The following is a 21,011-nucleotide window of genomic DNA, read 5'->3' on the forward strand; positions in this document are numbered from 1 at the left end:
AGTAGAGGTAGAAGGATGAAGCTGCACAATAAGATCTAAAACTAAGAAAGAGATCAGAGGCCTAAAGAGTTATTCCTTGGGTAGGCACTCCGATGCTCAAGTCAGTAAGAAGGATGGGTGGTCGGGTCGAGCAGTTGAGAACAATTCTTGTTCAAGCAAAATAATAGTATAGAGGCTGAAGAGTCAAAAGTCCTTTATCTTGAGTGGAGGTTACCTATTTATAGTTGAACATCCATGTCCGATTCAAATGAGGCTTCCGGGGTTGTTGGGATGAGGTTGTCCACCGAGGTCTTCGGGATAAGTCCTGATTCCCAACGGAGCTGTCCTCCTTATCCATACAGGGCTCTCCTTTCTTAATTGCACTTATCCATCCTATGTGGTACTGACGTGGCCAAAGAGATAAGACAGTTGCGGAGGTGACATGTGGCACCCGGGGCCAGCTCAACCACAACCCAAACACCACTCCCCCAATTCCGAAGTCAAGGAGTGTATTGGTCAGCCGTGGTGTGGCGTGGAAGAGCTCTATGGTCTTCGGTTGAGGAACTTTGTTAAAGGGTATCTTTTTGAGTTGGGTGACCCGAGGTGCAACCGGTTTTTGGACAAACCGGTCGATTCGATGCCCGTACCATTTCTGAGACGGGTCAGTAGGGGTGTCATTTCGTCTTCCCGAGGCTATGTGCATGCGAAGGGTGGTGGCGTTGTTTCATCTTCCCGAGCGATCAGAGAGCGTCGTTTGATCTACGCCATTGATTTGCCTTGATCTGGATCATTGGGAACCCTATAAAAAGGGAGTGAAGAGCATTTTCACTTTTCCATTTGTGAAGGGAGTCCTTGTAGAGCATGGCGAGGAGTAGTCTTCGGCTTGATTTGTTCTTTGGTCCCAGTCTAATCTTTTTGTTGTTTATCCGGTAAGTTGTCTTCTTCCTCGTCCACTGACTCTTCCTACTCATCCTCTTCTTTTTCTTCATCTGGTAATGAGTCCGAGCCAGGGTCTCTCATCGAGGCTACCGCGCCTACTGTTTGTGAGATCGACAGCCAAGAAGCCGAGGTCAATGAGTTTGGTGATGAGGCCATTGAGCTAGGGGGAGCCGCGGTCTGGGGGACCGAGGTCGAGGTAGTATTTGAGGAGGGGGTTAACCTCCCTCCACGATCTGGCAGTCGGTTCAGGTCTACTCCGTGCCATTTGGCTCCCGGGGACTTGGCCCAATTCAAGGTCTTATACTGTATTCCTGAAGAGTGTGAACTAAGGTGTCTGAATGTTGGCGAGAGAGCCACCTCGCCTCGGCCGGGCAATCTATGTGTATATGAGCATAGCCAGATAGTTGGGTTAAGGTTTTCTTTAAGTGAGGGATAGCCGAGGTGTTCAAGTGGTACCGGGTCTTGCCTATTCAATTGATGCCGAACTCCTTTAGGTACGTAGTAAGCCTTCTATGTTATTGCTTGGTCCACACTCTAGAGATTACTCTGCTGATGTTCGTTTATTACCTGCAACTGAAACATCACTAGCAGTGGTATTACTACTTCTCGGCTCGATAGCATAACAAGGTGTTGGTCGGGCCCCATCTTCGGTGAAGCATTGGAAGGAGAAGTTCTTCTTTGTGCACCTCCTTAGATGATGGCCATTCCCTGTCGAGCTCTAAAAGTTGAAGACTAAGGTGAAGGCGCCAAGCGTGACTGAGCTCACCAAGGAGGAGAAGGCGTTGATTAGGTTGATTGAAAGGATCGACGTGATGGAGTGCACATCCTTCTCGATGTTAATCCACATCGGGCTGATGAGTGAATCCGATTGTGTGTCATGATGATCTTTTCCGGGCTCTTTTATTTCTGAGCTCTTTAGCTAGTGGATGATCTAGCATTGTCTTTTGCAGGCATTGAGACAGCTAGTAGTGAGGACATTGCTGTTAGAAAGTGTATGCCCTTAGCTCCAATCAGATTGATGTACTTACTGTCATTTATTGTAAATGAATAAAGTGCATAGTTGATTCATGTTATTATGGTATGTTTCTGTGTAATACCCTTAAACTGGACACTTATGAGACTTGTGTTAGTTTAGAATCTTCACAGCCGTTGGATAGATTTGGGGAGATTTATCCTGCCAAGGCTGACACTGATGTGCCGCCAAGTTGGTTGGGGTGGAATGTTACACCTAACCCTTAGATTCGATTATAGTACTACACTAGGTATCGGATTGTGCTGTCTTTGATATGCCAATCAGTGAGATCCTTTACCAGGTCAAAACCTGGGTATGTTGGGGTAGCTCGAGAATTCACTTGAGTGGATGATCATATTGACAGGATCAGCCCCTTTGTCGAACAATGTGAATGATTGGGGAATGCACTCGCTCGGATGGAAACCTAAACTGCCGATAGTGGATTTCAAATGTGTTTGATATTTTGTTTTGCAAATGTGTATATATATATATACATTATGGTTTCAAATTGTTTGCAAAAAGGTTTTAATTCCTAGGATCCATGTGAGTAAAGAGTGCAGCATTGTACCTTGTAACTGAGGGAGAGGTCATCTCTTGTCGGCCAGTGTTTGATCATTATGGGCTGAGAGGTTAAGTGTAAGTCCATTGAGGGTAATACCTGATAGGCTAATCTTGCATCTGCCCACAGTCATTGGGTTTTCACAAGATGGCTTGACCCAAGGACCATTTAGTGTAAATGTTGGCCCCATTAAGAGCCCATTGTGATGGACTCAGGGGTTTACTGTGACAGACAATGAATTCGGCCAGGCCTTGTAACAAAGGCTAGGCTAAACCCATGTGGTTGATGTGTAGATCAATGCCAGGGTTCCACGCCATACAAAGAGAACCAAACTAGCCAGCACTTAATGGGTAAAGTAAGCAATATGACTTAATGGACCTGAAGCCCATTTCGAATTGGGCTTAAATGGTTTAATTAAATTGGGCCAATTTTGGGTTTATAATCTGACTAGGATTAGCGGTTGGATAAGATAGGTCTTATCAACTTGAGATTCCAGATCTAAATACAAGATATAGATTAGGAAATCTCATTCCTAATCAGATTAGGAAGCTGATCCTGAATGGATTATAAATAGGGGGCGAATTCCATAAAGAGAACACACTCCTTTCTGTAGTCTCTTTTCTCCCTCAGTTCTTGGAGCCATCCCAGTTTGATCTCCACCTACTGGAGTGATCAAGAAGTGTTCTTGATATTGTTTCTTGGTGAAGAAACAATCACAAGTCGTGCTCACATCACCCTGCTCGATTCTTGGTGAAGAATCCCAGGTTCTTGCTGAAGAACCATTCTTGCTGGTCCTACCTCAATATACGCTGTGTCATCTTCAATGGAGGTGGATTTGGTATCCTCTTTGGGCATGAACACCTATGTTGGGAGTTCCTTTTACTTTGTATCAGGTATATCCCTCACTTCCATTTTGGTTTTAGATCTGGTCCGATTTTGATTCAAGAACGAACCTTGAAAATGCAGTTTTCTAAATTAGGGAATACGATTCCCGGATGGGAGAGAAAGAAATTTTTGAAATTTCGCCCAACCTTCCTGTAGGGTTCGGACATCCATATGATGAATCTCCCATCCCTTCAATTGCTTGACATATGAGGGTCACGACAGAGAGAACGCGGTCTAGAAGGGCTCAGGGCACACAACCCCAGGTTGTTGAGCCGCAACCAAGGTTTGCGGAGCGTATGCCTCGACAGTCGAAGAGGCCGAGGGTGCTCGAAGAGGTAGTGGTGGTTGATCTAGAGGAGGGTGCTTGGGTCGATCACTCTTCACCACCGAGGGAGAGCATTCAGTAGGGCGGTGTGGTGGAGGAACTAGCAGACCTATACGTGCCATAGTGGAGAGTCCGACAGGGCGACAGACTTGAAATAGAGGGTGTTCCTGAATAGCTGGTTCGGGGTCTACTAATGCCCATCATTAGCAGGAAATTTCCGGCTCGACCAATAGTTCGCTTGAGAGCGCGGCTCTTCCACAGATAGCGGAGGTAAGTCTTCTTCCTTTGGCTTTTTACTTTGGTCAATTACTGCTTTTGTCGTACTGATGGTTGTCTTCTTTGCAAAGTGCTTGCTAAGTCGTCGTCCTGGTTCACCGCCTCCGAGCACTATGACACCTTTATGAGACGTGGGAGATCGAGGCCGAGCAGTCAAGGTCTCAGATTGCTAAGCTGGAGGCTGAGCTCTCTGAGTTAAGGCATGGCATGGAGGAGCAGAACGATATTGTCTACAAAGTGAAGGGCTGCGTCACTGAATTGAAGGAGGCACAGAACGCGCTGAGAAAAGAGCTTGGGAACATCGAGGAGAAGGTTGCTCGAGCGAAGAAGAGAATCACCCGGGCGGAGGAAGAAGGGGTCGCCAAGTACAAGGCTTTGGAGGCCCACTACTTCGACTTGGGCGACTTCGCTACTCGCTCCTGGGAGGAGGGGTTCAACCTTTACTGGCGAAGGATCCTGTGCCGCTGCCCTGACATGGCTGAAGTTGTGTAGGGTTTGGACCCATTCAATCCCTCCACACTTGGTGAGAACACTATTGATGAGGTTTCTAAGTAGACTGAGAAGCGTCTGGCCGAGGAATGAAGTGTTCGCCCAGTGCTACTGCTTTCCTATTCCCTCTTTTTTTTATTTGTTATGTATGTGGCTCGGTATGCTGAGCCTTTCTACTTGTAAACAATTTTGATTAATGAAAGAGAACTTTTTTTTGTCCGAGCTATGTGTATTTCTTTTCTCTTTTCTCCTCTTATTTTGTTTAGTTTAAAAGAGTGGGTTAGTTGTAGGCCTCAGTCTTGTTCTGGCCAAGGTCTAGAGTAGTCGAGATCTTGATGTCCTAGTCTTCATATTTGTGCTGGCTGAGGTACTTCTGAGCTCTCATCACTTGGGGGACATTCAGTGGCACCTGGTCTCGGGGAGCCTTGTGCTCTTCTTGGGCAAGTTTGTTTCTCGGTTGGCTCTACTCTAACGGTTCGTCAGTTCGGTGTGCGGAGTTCGATGGCCGCCCTCTAGCCTTCGGAGGCAGGGGCGTCGTTCCTGCTTCAGGCTTCGGCCATTGTAGGTTGGTTGAGTTTGCTGGTTAACTTGGTCGGCTATGCGCTGCTGAAGTGTGAATGTGTGTAGTGACAAGTGAGTGCAGTGCACGGGTGCCTCGTCCGTTAGAGTTCGGTTGGGTGGTGCATGTTGTGCAGTGTGTGCTGAACAACTAGATGTAAAAATGAGGCCTTTATTGATACAAACTATTGGTAATACACCCTCAAGTTTCCGGTGTTCCTACTCCTAGGTACGGGTTTCCCGTCGAGGTCTTCCAACTTGTAGGTACTAGGTCCGAGGACTTTGATTACTTTGTACGGTCCTTCCCAGTTTGGTCCAAGCTTCCCTTCTCCTGGTGCGGGTACTATGACTTTGCGAAGGACGGCGTTGCCTATCTTGAACTCTCTTCTTCAAACCTTGGAGTCATAATACTTAGCCATCTGGTGTTGTTGCACTGCCAACTTGAGGTATGCTCGGTCACGTGCTTCTTCCACTAGGTCGAGCGTTGCACAAAGGTTCTCGTTGTTCTTCTCGTCATTGTAAAGCTTGGTCCGGAGAGTTGGAGAGCCTATTTTTACAGGGATCATGGCTTCGTTCTCGTATGATAGGCTGAATGACATCTCTCCAATAGCTATTCGCTGTGTGGTCCTGTACGTCCAGAGGATGCTTGACAGTTCCTCAACCCACCTTCCCTTGGCCTTGTCAAGTCTGGTCTTTAGGCCGAGAAGTAGTGTTCGGTTGGTCACTTCGGTCCGTCTGTTGCTCTGTGGTCGGTGAACCGCCTGTACTTTGGTGATCTATCTTTATGTCGACAAAGAAGGCTTCAAACTTTTGATTGGTGAACTGAGTGCCGTTATCAGTGATGGGGACTCGAGGAATGTCAAAATGACAAACTATGCTCTACCAGGAGAAGTTCAGGGCATTCTGTGAGGTAATGCGTACTAGGGCTTCGACCTCCACCTATTTGGTGAAGTAATCTATTGCAACGAAAATGAACTTCTTCTAACTAACTGCAGTAGGGAACAGTCCGAGGATGTCCATTCTCCACTGGGATAAGGGCCACAGACTTGGAGTGCCTCTGATAGTGGTCGCACTTCCTGATGAGTTGGGTTGTATCCTGCTTCATGGTCGGCTAGAAGTAACCTTGCTGAAGTGCCTTATAAGCCAAGGTTCAAGCACCAGGGTAATCCCTGTAGGTACCTTGGTGTATCTCCCTGAGGACACAATGTTAGACAGTGTATGCCCTTAGCTCCAATCGGAATGATGTACATTATGACATTTATTGTAAATGAATAAAGTACATATTTGATTCATGTTATTATGGTGTGTTTCTGTGTAATACCTTAAACTGGACACATATGAGACTCGTGTTAGTTTAGAATGTTCACAGTCGTTGGATAGATCTTGGGAGATTTATCCTGATAAGGCTGACACTGATGTGCCGCCAAGTTGGTTGGGGTAGCCTATCTCAGCTGCCAGGGTGAGACCCAAGGTACATGCAGTGTAGGTTTACTTGAAACCCTAAACCGGACCAGAATTCCAATATTGCCATGGACCTTGGTGATTAATGGGCAAAACTGGAATGTTACACCTGACCCCTAGACTCGATTATGATACTGCACTAGGTGTCAGATTGGGTTGTCTTTGATATGCCAATCAATGAGATCCTTAGAGGGGGTCAAAACCTGGGTATGTTGGGTCAAGGGCTTGATATTTAATTGTGAGACTTAATTCGGCCACACCTGTAAGGCCCAATTTTAAGGAGTTAAAACTGCTAAAGCCCACCAATTGCAGAAAAGCTATATGGGCCGAACTGCTAACTACTATTCAGCCCATATACCTAGATAATATTAATCAGTAATATTATGGATTAAATTGGGCTTTAATAATGGGCTTTACAGATATTAATTGATTGGATCAATTCTATCATTGCATGTGATGTATGGATGTGTGATGTGCAACGTACATGGGCCATAAGTACTTGGCCTATGCAGATACGATAGTGGCTCTTGCGCACACCATGGCTGAATGCACATCATTGCCATGGTGTCCCTATGGGTCATTGGATGACCTCCTTCAATGGTGGGCCCTACACCCCTGAAAAGGATACATGTGGAACCCTAGCCGTTTAGGGCCCACCTAAATTTGGCTTTATGAAAGTCAGTGGGAGCCACTTTGGTTTGACCTAAATTAAACTAGGGCATAACTTTTGTTCCCTCATGAAATATGAGTGCATGTGATAGGGAGATTCATATGATAAACTCTCTAAAGGCCTTCCATCATTAGCATGAAGATGGGTCCTTCAGTAATGAGGAAACGCACCATAAAATTGGCCTATCCATTTGATGTTGGATTTGTCGGAGTGTTTCGTAAGATGATAGGGGCATCACAGACCGATGTGGGAGGGGCCTATCCTAAAATGGAAGACTCTCTCATGGTACTTTGGCGTTCACGAATATGATGGGTGATGTTTAATCTAAAATGGCAATGAACCTTGTCTGATAGAGGCCAAAGGGAAAGATCATATGATGAGTGGATATGATCCTTCACAGAAAGGTGGTGGGGTTATGCAGTTGAAACAGTTGGCTCCATGCACCCTATGTGATTTCCCACATTTCCAAAGACATAAGTCGCTATCTCCGTCATTGAGATAGGAGGGAAATCTTGGAGATGAACAAATTGAAATGGAACATAGATTAAAAGTCATATCTATGTAGACAACATGAATCAAATTAGGTTGTGGACTAATGTTTGCTTTTTATCATAAATGGCAAATGGACAATTTGCAAAGCTATTGGATGACAACAAACTTAAGGGACCAAACTATGCTGACTGGTACTGTAACTTTATGCTGGTTCTGACTTCTGAGAGGTTGGACAATGTGGCTAAAAACCCTGCCCCAGAGCGTCCGAGAGGTACGGCTTCTGAGGCCTATAGGAGGGAATACCTTGAGTGGGAAGAGAAAAATTCCCTGGCCCGGTGCTATATCATTGCCTCCCTGGACAATCCGATACAGAGGCAGTTTGATCAGATTGATCTTGCCAATGATATATTGGATAGTCTAAAGACAATGTACGAAGAACAAAATTGTTCTACTCGGTAGAAGGTCCTAAAATAGTTCATGACCGCACAAATGTCCAAGGGCTAGTAGGTTCATGACCATTGTCTTCGGATGATGGGCTATATCAACGAACTTGAGGCTCTTGGATCCGGGCTGGACCATGTCACTAAGGTAGACGCCATCCTAAATTCTTTGCCTCCTTCCTTCAATCTGTTCATTATGAATTACAACATGAATAAGCTAAGTGTCAACATTCAAGAACTTAGCAATATGTTGCAGAAGGCCGAAGAACTGATTAAGAAGGATGAGCCTCTTGCTATGCTTGTTGAAGCTAACAAGTCGAGCAAGAAAAAGAGGACGGCAAAGAAGAAGCCCCAAAAGAAAGTCACCAAGTCTAAGAAGCAGAAGAAGGACAGAGCATCGGATGCTTGTCACTTCTGCAAACAAACCGGCCATTGAAAGAGGAACTGTCCTCAATACCTGGAATCCAAGAAAGGTAATTTCGAATCCTATGTCATAGAAACCAATTTATTGGTAACTTCTGCTTCCTAGTGTATTGACTCCGGGGCATCGACTCATGCGTGTAACTCACTGTAGGGGTTCAGGATAAGTAGAAGACTGAGTGACGGAGAAGTAACTCTTTACTTGGGGACTTCTACAAGTGTTGCAGCTACGGTCATAGGAACCGTAGAGTTAATTTTCAGAGAATGAATAATTGTACTAAAAGATTGTCTTTATGTACAAAATTTGAGAAGAAATTTGAGTTCTGTTTCAAAATTGTATGCGGATGGATGTTCTATTCTTTTTGGTAATACGATTACTATTAAAAGAAATAACAAATTCATCGTATACAGAGAACTTGAGAATGGTCTCTATGTTCTCCATCATTCTCTAGAAACTAACATATCCGAAACTACGTCGGATAATATCCCCAAGAAAAGAATCCGTGATATACTTAATTCCACGTGCCTGTTGATGAGAACGAAAAATATCATATTTTTCTCCCTTAATAATTAGCATTTTATGTTTATTTTATGCCCAAATGCACTCATAATTCTTATATTTTGGTTTAAGGCACGAAAGGATGCGCTAGGTGAGAAACAAGGCTAATCGGGTCATTTTACACAGTTTCGACGCCGTGTGGTAGTTGACCTAGAGGAATTTTAGGAGATTTTGTAGGTTTCTCTTGGGGGAAGTAGATAAGAGGAAAAAAACCTAGAGAGAAGGCAGGCAGATTGGGAGCAGTCGAACCTCTCTTCTCTTCTCTTCTCTTCGCCCCTCTTCTTCATTCTTAGATTTTCTTGGAGTTTTCACCATGACCATGCGTGGCTAAACTATTGTACTTGGTTGAAGGAAGCAGAAGCCTCAGAATCCACCAAACTGTGAGATGTAATTTTGTTTTATTGTTTAATTCATGCTTTGGATATCGAATGTTCTTCTATGTTTATATCTATTATTGTTTCGTTTGATTGCTAGGAAGGCCTACTAGTTTATTATTCATTACAATCTATTGCTAGATTAGATATCAAATCCGTAATTGTTTGGTCCCTCTAATCTGTGAATCAACTAGGGTTTAATGATTTGCTATGTCAGAAATTGTTAGATCCTAGGAAGGACACTCGACTGAATTAAATGCAACTGCTTATGCTTGTGTTGTTTAGCTTCATCGATCTCTAATGCTTAATGCTATTGCTGGATTAAATCTTTAACGCTTGTTTAGGGGTTGTTCAGTAGTAAGGGTTGAGAGGATCGCTTGTTTTTCGATTAACTGATATTAGGAAGATGTAGGAAAATAATTCCTACGATGAATATTCAAAGTCTGAATTGATTTATTTTGTATCGATGAGCAGTATTGAAATTCTGATGGTGGATGTTATCCCAGACCAAGATTCGTTCTTTTGGTTAATTACAACACTCTAAATTGCCTTGCTTCCCATTTAAATTTTATTCTCTTTATTCCTAATTTTCTTTCTTTCAAATCTTGTTTTCGTTACACACGCACACCCCCTCTATCTTTGATTCACATAGCACATAATTCAGGTTAGATACTTTCTATGGAAATGATCCTTACTCGCACTACTACATTTTATTCTCACGAGTATAGGTTTTATTTTTGGGTGCCTACGGCAGCACGCCAAATTTTGGCATCGTTGCCGGGGAGTTTTTCTAATCAGTTTTGTGCTTCTCGTGATCATTGTTTAGTTCTTGAAATTTTCGATTTTTTTTTCTATAGATCACTTTGATTGTTTGTTTTAGCATAGATTATTTTCTGTTTTATTCATTTATCTATTTATTTAATTGTTCTAGATTTTATTTATTTATTTTTATTTGTTTTATGGTATGTCGTTTAGGGTTTATTAGGTTTTCCTTAATTTATGCCTGTAACCCAATTCTCTAAGAAAGGTAATTTGCTGTTCGATCCGGAAATAGAAGGGACTTTGCGCAGGTTAAGGAGGAAAGCTCTGAGTCATTCCGAGGAGAACGATCTAGCCTTCGATTCTCTATCTGTTAGCGGATCTGATTTGAGAGAAGAGGACATCATGGTCGAAAATCGAACCTTGAAAGAGCTTGCTGCACCGGATTTAAATCAACAATCCCTATGTATAACTTTTCCTACTTTAGATGCTGATGCTAATTTTGTATTGAAATCTGGACTAATACATCTCTTGCCTACTTTTCACGATCTTGCAGGTGAGGATCCTCACAATCACTTGAAGGAGATGCATGTGGTATGCACGAGCATGAAACCCATGGGGGTAACTGAAGAGCAAATCAAATTGAGAGCCATCTCGTTTTCTCTGAAGGATTCGACTAAGGATTGGCTATATTATCTACCTTCCGGGAGTGTTACCACATGAAACGAGATGAAGAGGCTATTCCTAAAAAAGTACTTCCCAACTTCAAGGGTGGCCAATATCAGAAAAGAAATCTGCGATATAAGGCAATACAACGGGGAGTCCCTACATGAATACTAGGAACGCTTTAAGAAGTTATGTGCAAGCTCTCCCCATCATCAAATCAGCAAACATCTACTTATTCAATATTTTTATGAGGGACTTCAACCTACTGATAAGAGTATGATCGATGCTGCTAATGGAGGGGCTTTAGTAGATAAAACTCCCGAGGCCACGAGAAATCTGATTGCAAATATGGCGGCCAATTCTCAACAGTTTGGCTATAGGCTTAACCCTCCAACAAAGCATGCTAATGAGGTAAATATCTCTTCCCTAGAACAACAAATTGCAAGTCTGACCTCTCTTGTTCGTCAAATGGATGCAGGTAATATGAAAACGGTGAAGGCTTGTGGGGTATGTTCGACAGTAGGGCATCCAACGGATATGTGCCCAACTCTTCAAGAGGAGCCCGTCGAGCAAGTAAATGCGGCAGGTGGTTTTCCAGGGCAACCATAAAGGAAATATGATCCCTATTCGAGCACGTATAATCCCTGATGAAGGGATCACCCCAATCTCAGCTATGGGAATCCACAAAACCGCCAAACTTTTCAGCCATATCAGCCGCACCCCCCTGGACAACAACCAACCCAAACTTCTGATTCAGGTATACCTTTAGAGGATATTGTCAAATCTCTTGCCACTAACACTTTGCAATTTCAGCAGAGTTTGGGGAAATTACCCTCTCAACCAATTGTGAACCCAAAAGAAAATGCAAGTGCGATCGTTTTGAGAAGCGGTAAAGAGGTTGAGACTCCAGTAAGAGCATCCCTTGCATTGTCGAATCAAGAAAAGGAGAAAGACATCATTCCCAATGACGATGAAGTACCCAAGCGTAAGTTTCCTTCTCTTTCTGATTATAAACTGGTACCTCCTTTTCCTAATGCTTTAGTAGGATCTAGGAAAGATGAGCAGTTCAAAGAATTCTATGAAACTTTCCGTAGATGCGAGGTAAACATTCCACTCTTAATTTCTCTTAAGCAAGTACTTCATTATGCTAAATTTCTGAAAGAATTGTGTACACATAAGAGGAGACAGAAATTAAAAGGATGTAAAAAGGTGAGAGTAGGGGAGAATGTTTCTGTAGTTATTCAAAGAAAACTCCCTATAAAGTGCAAGGATCCAAGTATGTTCACTTTCCCCTGCATGATAGGTAACACTAGAGTTGAGAAGGCCATGTTAGACTTAGGAGCTTCCATTAATGTCATGCCATATTCTATATATGCTTCTTTGAAACTTGGACCTTTAAATAAAATTGGTGTTGTGATTCAATTAGCTGATAGATCTAATGCCTATCCTAAGGGTGTAGTTGGGCATGTTCTTGTGAAAGTTTTTCCTACTGATTTTTATGTTCTTGATATGGATAATGGTGATCAAACCACTCTTATTCTGCTAGGAAGACAATTCTTAAAAACATCCAAGACTAAGATAGATGTTTATAGTGGCACACTCACCATGGAATTTGATGGTCAGATTGTTAAATTTAATATTTATGATGCCATGAAATATCCTGCTGATGATAATCCTATTTGTTATGTTGATGTGATTGATTCTTTGACACAAGAAGTCTTGGAACTTGATGGGAAGGATGGATTAGAAGTTTTCATCAGTAAGCATCTTGAGAAAGAGGGGCCAATGCTGAATGCTGATTTGTAGGAAAACGTTGCAGCATTGGATGATTCCCCAGAGTTACAACAGTTAGGTAATGCTCCTTATGTTATATTGCCAATTTTTGACAGGAAGCCTTTACCCTCTGTTTTGCAGGCCCCCATTCCAGAATTAAAGCCTCTCCCTAGTCACCTCAAGTACGTATTCCTTGGAGACAGAGAGACATCACCGGAGATCATCTCTAGTAGCCTTAGCGCACCACAAGAAGAGCAGCTTGTACAGGTTCTCAAGGAGCATAAGACGGCTATCAGTTGGACAGTTGCGGATATCAAAGGAATCAGCCCGTCTACATGCATGCATCGCATCTTACTTGAAGAGCAAGCAAAACCTTCCTGTCAACTACAAAGAAGGCTGAACCCACCCATGATGGATGGAAGGGGAAAGCACCAGAAGTTGCAACCACAAGAGTTAGAGGATCCAGTTTATAGTGATTAAAAACATGGAAGTTTTTTTTTTCTTCTTGTTTTTGCATTTATAGTTTACTTATTTCTACCCTTTCTTTGCATTTTACCCTACATTGGGGACATTGTAAGTTTTAAGTGTGGGGGAGGGGATTTAGTTGACCACGAGCTTCCTTAATTAGTATAACCCTAGCTATGATTATAACCCTAGCAAGTGCACTAGTTATCAACTAGTATAAAAATATTGTTCCCATGAGGATTTAACAAAATAAGTATTAGAACTACAATCTTCCTTAATTATTTGGACAATCGAAATTCAGATCCAACAGTAAGAACTACTGAATAAAAAAATAGAAAAAGAAAATAAAAGCAAGGGCAATCAATAACTAAATATGCAACGATTAAGTGAAATCGCTAGGACCGTTGGTCCACCTAACCATTACAATGAATATTAATGGATGCGATTAACCAAGATAATTTGTCATTCCCATAAGCTAAAGTTTTCCTAATTTTATTTAATATTCTTTTTCAAGATATATTAAACCTACTTCTATCAAGTAACCTCTCGATCCCTCGACTAAAGCTCTCAAGATAGAAATGCATTAAGTGCAAGAAAAACTCATACATTCAGATGAATCATGTGTATATATCCCTATATACCATTCAATTCACACCATGAATTATGTGGTCTAATATATGAATTCTTCTCCTGATTCATTCATATAAACCTAATTAATTAAGAAATGGCCACTCCTAATTGCATTAAGCAAATAACTCATAGACTATATGGAAATCAGGATCTTGAATGAATCATAATAATAAAAATATATTCATTATCATGGTTAGGCTTTTCATAGCCCTAACTATAAATAAATCAGTTCATGATAAAGGAAATAAAACAAACAAGAGGAAAGAAAGAACTCATGATTTCGCCCTAGGAGCTAAGGTCTTCTCTTCTTCTTGCTGCCACCTCCTTCTTGAAGCTTTTTTTATGCTGATCTCCTTCTTGAAGCTTTCTTGATGGTGATCTTGATTACTTTTGAGGAAACTTCAGTAATTGATTGATAGATAGATTGATGCCAGAAGCTGGTACGCCCAACCCTTGATATAGTTTAGGGGAGGGGCTGTTACAACTACCTGGAGTTATCTCTAGAATGGATAATCTAGGTTAGTTCTAAACTGATCCTATCCTATCTTATCTCTTATCTAATGATGTCAGTCTTTCTAGAATTACATTTAGAATTCAAATCTAAGAGGACCTTGGATTCTTGAATTCGAGTGGGCTGCTTTAATAAGTTGGGCTGCTACAAGGCTTTTCTGCGAATTGGGCTTCAGCTGTGAGCTGGGCTTTACTATGGATCCGCTTCAAGTTTGGGACTAATTTTGACTTCGGTACAAGCCGAATCTGTCAAAAGCCAAAACATGAAAGTTGTAGATCTCGCTCTTATCTTTGCAGTTCATCTTGAATCAGCCCAATTGGAGCTCGGATATGAGAGTTAGGCCCAGATTACTGAACGGTGCCGAAACTATGAAAAATCATTTGATTAGCCTTGTTTTCCTTCTTGCGACTTCTTTCCTTGCCCTGAATCAAAATACCAGAGTAATGAGTCCAATTTAATGTAAATTAAGAGTGGAAAGACTGAATATTCATAGATAAGAATATGATAAATTTTATTCGCATCAAATACCCCCACACTTAAACTTTGTCATCCTCGGGCAAGGCAAAAAATAAAACAGGAACAAGCTGACTATCTACTGATTTCTAAAGTCTCTCTCAACATGATGCTTGTCCTCTCGCATTCCTTAATCTAGATTTAATAATCTTTCCATTTTCCACTTCTCTCTCATCTTTAACTCGTCAAAGAATAATCTTTAATCACCAATCCTCATGATCCCAAGTCGAATTAACAGTTAAGGGGAGCAAGCATTTCATCGCATGAACATTTTAGGACTAAAGTAAGCACTCATTACTTTAACAATCAAAATACAACAAGATTCAAACTGCCCTTACATAATTTTTTGGTCAAAACAAGGAATGTTATTATCATAAGCTTGCTTATGCATCGCATCTCCCCCACTTAGCATGAGTTCAATGTATCCAAAGGTGAAATGGGGCTAGGGGTTCTAAGGGTGAGTGCATTTTATGCTCCATCTCACCCGTTTCTTTCACTTTTAGGAGTGAGTGCATTTTATGCTCCATCTCACCGTTTCTTTCGCTTTTAGTGTGAGTGCATTTTATGCTCCATCTCACACTAGTCACGTTTTTTTTCTTTTTGGTGTGAGTGCATTTTGTGCTCCATTTCACACTCCATTTCACACTAGTTTTTTTCTTTGAATGTTATCACCATTGTCATCCCAATCCATGAACTCATTATCGTGGTCTCAACATGTCTAGCAAAACAAGTTCTAGAATAATCAAGCCATGTCTGACAGTCGTTTAGGCGAAAATTAATCAAATGCTCATAGGGGTTGCAACTGTACTGAATCTTGCCTATTGATCAGTCAAAATAATGAGGTGCCTTCTATAGTCGAAAATTTCAGATAGTCTTGCTTGCATCATTTCCTGTCTATTCCACCTAAGCACATAATTCATGATAGTTTGAAATTATTCAAAAACAAGTTTCTAGGGAGATAGAAAGATTTAAGGGAACTTCCCTGAATGCCTTGTTGAGGTCCTTCAGATGTGAAATCAACTGCTACACACGATTAAGTTCCTAAGAGAAAAACACAATCCTAAGTAGCAAAAAACACAAAAAATAACTGAGAAAAAAATTGAACTCAATGGGTTGCCTCCCACAAGCGCTCCTTTTAAGTCGTGAGCTTGACTTTCTCCTTTCTTTCATGGCTGTTTCAAGGAGAGAATGGACCCATGGTGGATGGGTTGCTCCCATTCAATATAATGCTTTAAACGCTTCCCATTTACCTTGAATATGTTTCCCTTACCATTATGCAGTTCAATCGCTCCATGAAGGAATACCTTAGCCACTACAAAGGGTCCACTCCACCTGGTTTTCAACTTCCCAGGGAATAGCTTGAGACGAGAATTAAAGAGCAGGACTTTGTCTCCCTCCTTGAATTCCTTCCTTGCAATATGGGAGTCATGCCATGCTTTGGTTTTTTCTTTGTAAGTCCGGGCATTCTCATAAGCCTAATTTCTCCATTCCTCTATTTCGTTGAGCTGAAGCTTTCTTTTATCACCCGCATTTCTTAAATCGAAATTCATAAATTTGGTAACCCAGTAAGCTCTATGTTCTAGCTCAATGGGTAGATGGCACGCCTTGCCGAAGACTAATTGATAAGGGCACATACCAATTGGGGTTTTGAATGCGGTACGGTAAACCCAAAGTGCATCATCTAGTTTCAAGGACCAATCTCTCCTAGATGTGGTAACCGTCTTTTCCAAAATCTGTTTTAATTCTCTATTAGAGATTTCTACTTGGCCGCTAGTCTGGGGTGGTAGGGGGTTGCAATCCTATGCATGACACCATACTTGTTTAACAATTGTTCGAATTGTTTGTTACAGAAATGCTTCCCCCCATCACTTATGATAGCTTGAGGTGTTCCAAAACGAGTGAATATGAATTTTTTTATAAATTTAATGACAAATATCATAATTCTTATATTATGATATAAGGCACGAAAAATATCATATTTTTCTCCCTTAATAATTATCATTTTATGTTTATTTTATGCTCAAATGCACTCATAATTCTTATATTTTGGTTTAAGGCATGAAAGGAGGCGTTAGGTGAGAAACAAGGCTAATCGGGTCATTTTACACAGTTTCGACGCCGTGTGGTAGATTGAGAATAACTCTCTCATCCGGACTCCGATTGAGATGATTTAAGATGCGTTGAAAGGATAAGGAAAAGTTATACAACTTTATTGCTTTGAGTTTTGATAGACTCGGACTACATCGAAGTCAAAATCGGGCCCGAATTCTCTGCAACTACACTGATGACGTGTTGAAGACATTCCTTAGTCTTAAAGCTTTCATCCGCGATTTCACCACTCTCCCACTCACACGAAAACTTTGTTTTATCTTATTTTCGAGTCTTTTCTGGATAAGTCAGACTTGTAGATTGACCTTGAGGAATTTTAGGAGATTTTGTAGGTTTCTCTTGGGGGAAGTAGATAAGAGGAAAAAAACCTAGAGAGAAGGCAGGCAGATTGGGAGCAGTCGAACCTCTCTTCTCTTCTCTTCGCCCCTCTTCTTCATTCTCGGATTTTCTTGGAGTTTTCACCATGAGCATGCGTGGCTAAACTCTTGTACTTGGTTGAAGGAAGCAGAAGCCTTAGAATCCACCAAACTTTGAGATGTAATTTTGTTTTATTGTTTAATTCATGCTTTGGATATCGAATGTTCTTCTATGTTTATATCTATGATTGTTTCGTTTGATTGCTAGGAAGGCCTACTAGTTTATTATTCATTACAATCTATTGCTAGATTAGATATCAAATCCGTAATTGTTTGGTCCCTCTAATCTGCGAATCAACTAGGGTTTAATGATTTGCTACGTCAGAAATTGTTTGGTCCCTCTAATTGCTTGTTTTTCGATTAACTGATATTAGGAAGATGCAGGAAAATAATTCCTACGATGAATATTCAAAGTCTGAATTGATTTATTTTGCATCGATGAGCAGTAGTGAAATTCTGATGGTGGATGTTATCCCAGACCAAGATTCGTTCTTTTGGTTAATTACAACACTCTAAATTGCCTTGCTTCCCATTTAAATTTTATTCTCTTTAATCCTAATTTTCTTTCTTTCAAATCTTGTTTTCGTTACACACGCACACCCCCTCCATCTTTGATTCACGTAGCACATAATTCAGGTTAGATACTCTCTATGGAAACAATCCTTACTCGCACTACTACATTTTATTCTCATGAGTATAGGTTTTATTTTTGGGTGCCTACGATAGTACGCCACTTGTGGCATTACCGACTTGACCATATTAATATAGATCATACCACAAGGTTGGTAAAGGATGGTCCTTTGGATTTTCTAACTGTAGAAGATCTTCCCACTTGTGAGCCTTGCCTTTAGGGTAAGATGACGAAACGACCATTTAACGGTAAGCCTGAAAGATGTATAGGCATGTTTGACCTTATACATATTGATGTATGTGGTCCCCTAAGTGTTAGGACTTGTAACCAATACGAGTATTTTATTACATTCACCGATGATTATTCTCAGTATGGTTACGTGTACTTAATGAGATATAAGTCTGAATCATTTGAAAAGTTCAAAGAGTTCATACAAGAGGTCAAGAAATAGTTAGGGAGAGAAATTAAGATCCTTCAATTGGATCGAGGTGGCGAGTATCTCTCTGACGAATTCAGAAACTACTTAAAGGTCAATGGGATAGTATTACAGTTAGCTCCTCCTGCTACACCACAGTTAAACGGTGTTTCAGAGAGGAGGAATAGGACCTTATTGGATATGGTCTGGCCACTTCTCGTGCACTCAAAGTTACCCACATCCTTTTGGGGTTACACATTGGAGACTGCAATATACGTGCTGAATCGGGTTCCAACCAAATCGGTTCCAAATACTCCATATGAACTTTGGACCTGAAAGAAACCAAGTGTCAGACACTTGAAGATTTGGGGTTGTCTAGTGCACGTTAAAAGAATGAGTGCGGACAAATTGGAATCCAAGACCAGTTGTTGCCTATTCGTAGGCTACCCCAAGGGCTCTATGGGTTACATATTCTATGACCCAAGTGAATAAAAGGTGTTCTGTAGCCGAAATGCTCATTTCTTGGAGGAAGACTATATCCTGAACAATCATCGTCAGGAAGTTGTTCTTGATGAAGAGAGTTCAGGGTCAGTGGGAGGTGTCCCACAAGTTCTAGGTAATGACCAACCTAGAAGATCTACCCAGGTTTCCAGGCCACCGGTTCGTCTTGGCTATGACTGGGATAGTTACTTGGTGGAAGCTACGATCAGTGAGGAGGATCCTGTGACTTACACGGAAGCTATGTTGGACATAGATTCCTTAAAGTGGGTAGATGCCATGAGAGTTGAGATGAACTCAATGGAGACCAATGGATTCTGGACTCTAGTAGATCTGCCCCCGGGGTAAAAGCAATTGGTTGTAAATGGATTTATAAGAGGAAGAAGGGCCCCGATGGTAAGGTTGAGACCTACAAGGCTCGTCTGGTGGCGAAAGGGTATACTTAGAAAGAGGGCATCGATTATGAGGAAACCTTTTCACCGGTAGCCATGCTTAAATCCATTAGGATCCTGTTAGCTGTAGCAGCATACTATGACTATGAGATTTGGCAAATGGATGTCAAAACAGCATTCCTGAATGGAGATCTTGCTGAAGATATCTATATGCAGCAACCGCAAAGTTTCATAGCTGTGGGTCAGGAACACATGGTATGTAAATTAAATAGATCCATATATGGACTTAAGCAAGCTTCTAGGAGTTGGAACATCCGATTTGACTCTATTGTCAAAAAGTATGACTTTGAGTAGAATCTGGATGAACCCTGTGTTTACAGGAAATCCAGTGGAGATAAGGTTACGTTCTTGGTTCTGTATGTAGACAACATTCTACTCATTGGGAATGATGTAGAAATGTTGACTATGGTGAAAGTATGGCTTTCACAGCAATTCTCCATGAAAGATCTTGGAGAAGCCTCCAATATACTGGGTCTTCGACTCTATAGAGATAGATCGAAGAGGATAATAGGATTATCCCAATCTACTTACATTGACAAAATTGTCAAGAGATACAACATGGAGAACTCTAAGAAGGGAAATGTTCCTTTTAGGCATGAAGTCACTCTCTCCAAGGGGATGTCTCCCAAGACTCCCGAGGAGATTGAGGGCATGAAGGACGTTCTCTATGCCTCAGCCGTAGGGAGCATCTTGTATGCCATGCTGTGCACTCGTCCTGACATTGCTCAGGCAGTGGGTGTGGTAAGTAGATTACAGGCCAACCCAAGGTAGGAGCACTGAATTGCTGTGAAAAATATACTTAAGTACCTTCGAAGGACAAAAGTGTTTTGTCTGGTATTCGATGGTAGCTCACTATAGATCCAAGGGTATACCGATTTCTAGTCGGATCCAAATGATAGAAAATCTACATCTGGGTATATTTTCACGATAGGATCGTGTGCAGTTTGATGGAAAAGCAGCTAACAGGGGTCCACTGCAGATTCCACAACCGAAGCCGAATACATTGCCGCAAGTGAGGCTGCCAAAGAAGTTGTATGGATGAAGAAGTTCATTCATGAATTGGGAGTAGTTCCATCCAGCACATCACCCATTCCGTTGTTGTGTGACAACAATGGAGCTATTGCTTAGGCTAAGGAGCCACGAGCCCACTCGAAGTCGAAGTACATCGAGAGGAAGTACCATGTATTGCGGGAGACAGTTAGAAGAGGGGACGTCCTGATTCAGAAGGTAGCATCAGCGGAGAATGTAGCAGACCCATTGACTAAGCCACTGACATAGAAAGTGTTTGAGAAACACATGGAAAGTATGGGACTCCGGCTTATACCAGATTAGACCTAAGTGCAAGTGGGAGCTGTTAGACAGTGTATGCTCTAATTGGAATGATGTACATTATGACATTTATTGTAAATGAATAAAGTACATATTTGATTCATGTTATTATGGTGTTTTTCTGTGTAATACCCTTAAACTGGACACATATGAGACTCGTGTTAGTTTAGAATGTTCATAGCCATCGGATAGATCTGGGGTGATTTATCCTAATAAGGCTGACACTGATGTGCCGCCAAGTTAGTTGGGGTAGTCTGTCTTAGTTGCCAGGGTGAGACCTGAGGTACATGCAGTGTAGGTTTACTTGAAACCCTGAACTGGACCAGAATTCCAGTATTGCCCTGAACTTTGGTGATTAGTGGGCAAAACTGGAATGTTACACCTGACCCCTAGACTCGATTATGAT

General features: G+C 41.6%; 1 protein-coding gene across 1 annotated transcript; it reads left to right on the forward strand.

Annotated features, from left to right (window-relative positions):
- Window positions 1–11,211: 11,211 nt before the first annotated feature.
- LOC148803562 (uncharacterized) lies at window positions 11,212–13,116 on the forward strand. The gene is made up of 3 exons (XM_088896724.1): window positions 11,212–11,370; window positions 11,677–12,665; window positions 12,753–13,116. The coding sequence occupies exons 1-3, from the start codon at window positions 11,212–11,214 to the stop codon at window positions 13,114–13,116; spliced, it is 1,512 nt and encodes a 503-aa protein (XP_088752850.1).
- Window positions 13,117–21,011: the final 7,895 nt, after the last annotated feature.

The sequence above is a fragment of the Nelumbo nucifera genome, chromosome 1 (genome assembly GCF_055504915.1).
Source record: "Nelumbo nucifera cultivar China Antique chromosome 1, China Antique-T2T, whole genome shotgun sequence".
In the NCBI taxonomy this organism is placed as follows: Eukaryota; Viridiplantae; Streptophyta; class Magnoliopsida; order Proteales; family Nelumbonaceae; genus Nelumbo; species Nelumbo nucifera.

Bases quoted from the DNA above. Each gene is read 5' to 3' on its own strand.
- LOC148803562 (XM_088896724.1), top strand. From the start codon at position 11,212: ATGGCGGCCAATTCTCAACAGTTTGGCTATAGGCTTAACCCTCCAACA. The intron at 11,371-11,676 runs GTATGTTCGACA...TTGCAATTTCAG, and splicing joins AAACGGTGAAGGCTTGTGGG to CAGAGTTTGGGGAAATTACC. The intron at 12,666-12,752 runs GTAGGAAAACGT...AATTTTTGACAG, and splicing joins CCAATGCTGAATGCTGATTT to GAAGCCTTTACCCTCTGTTT.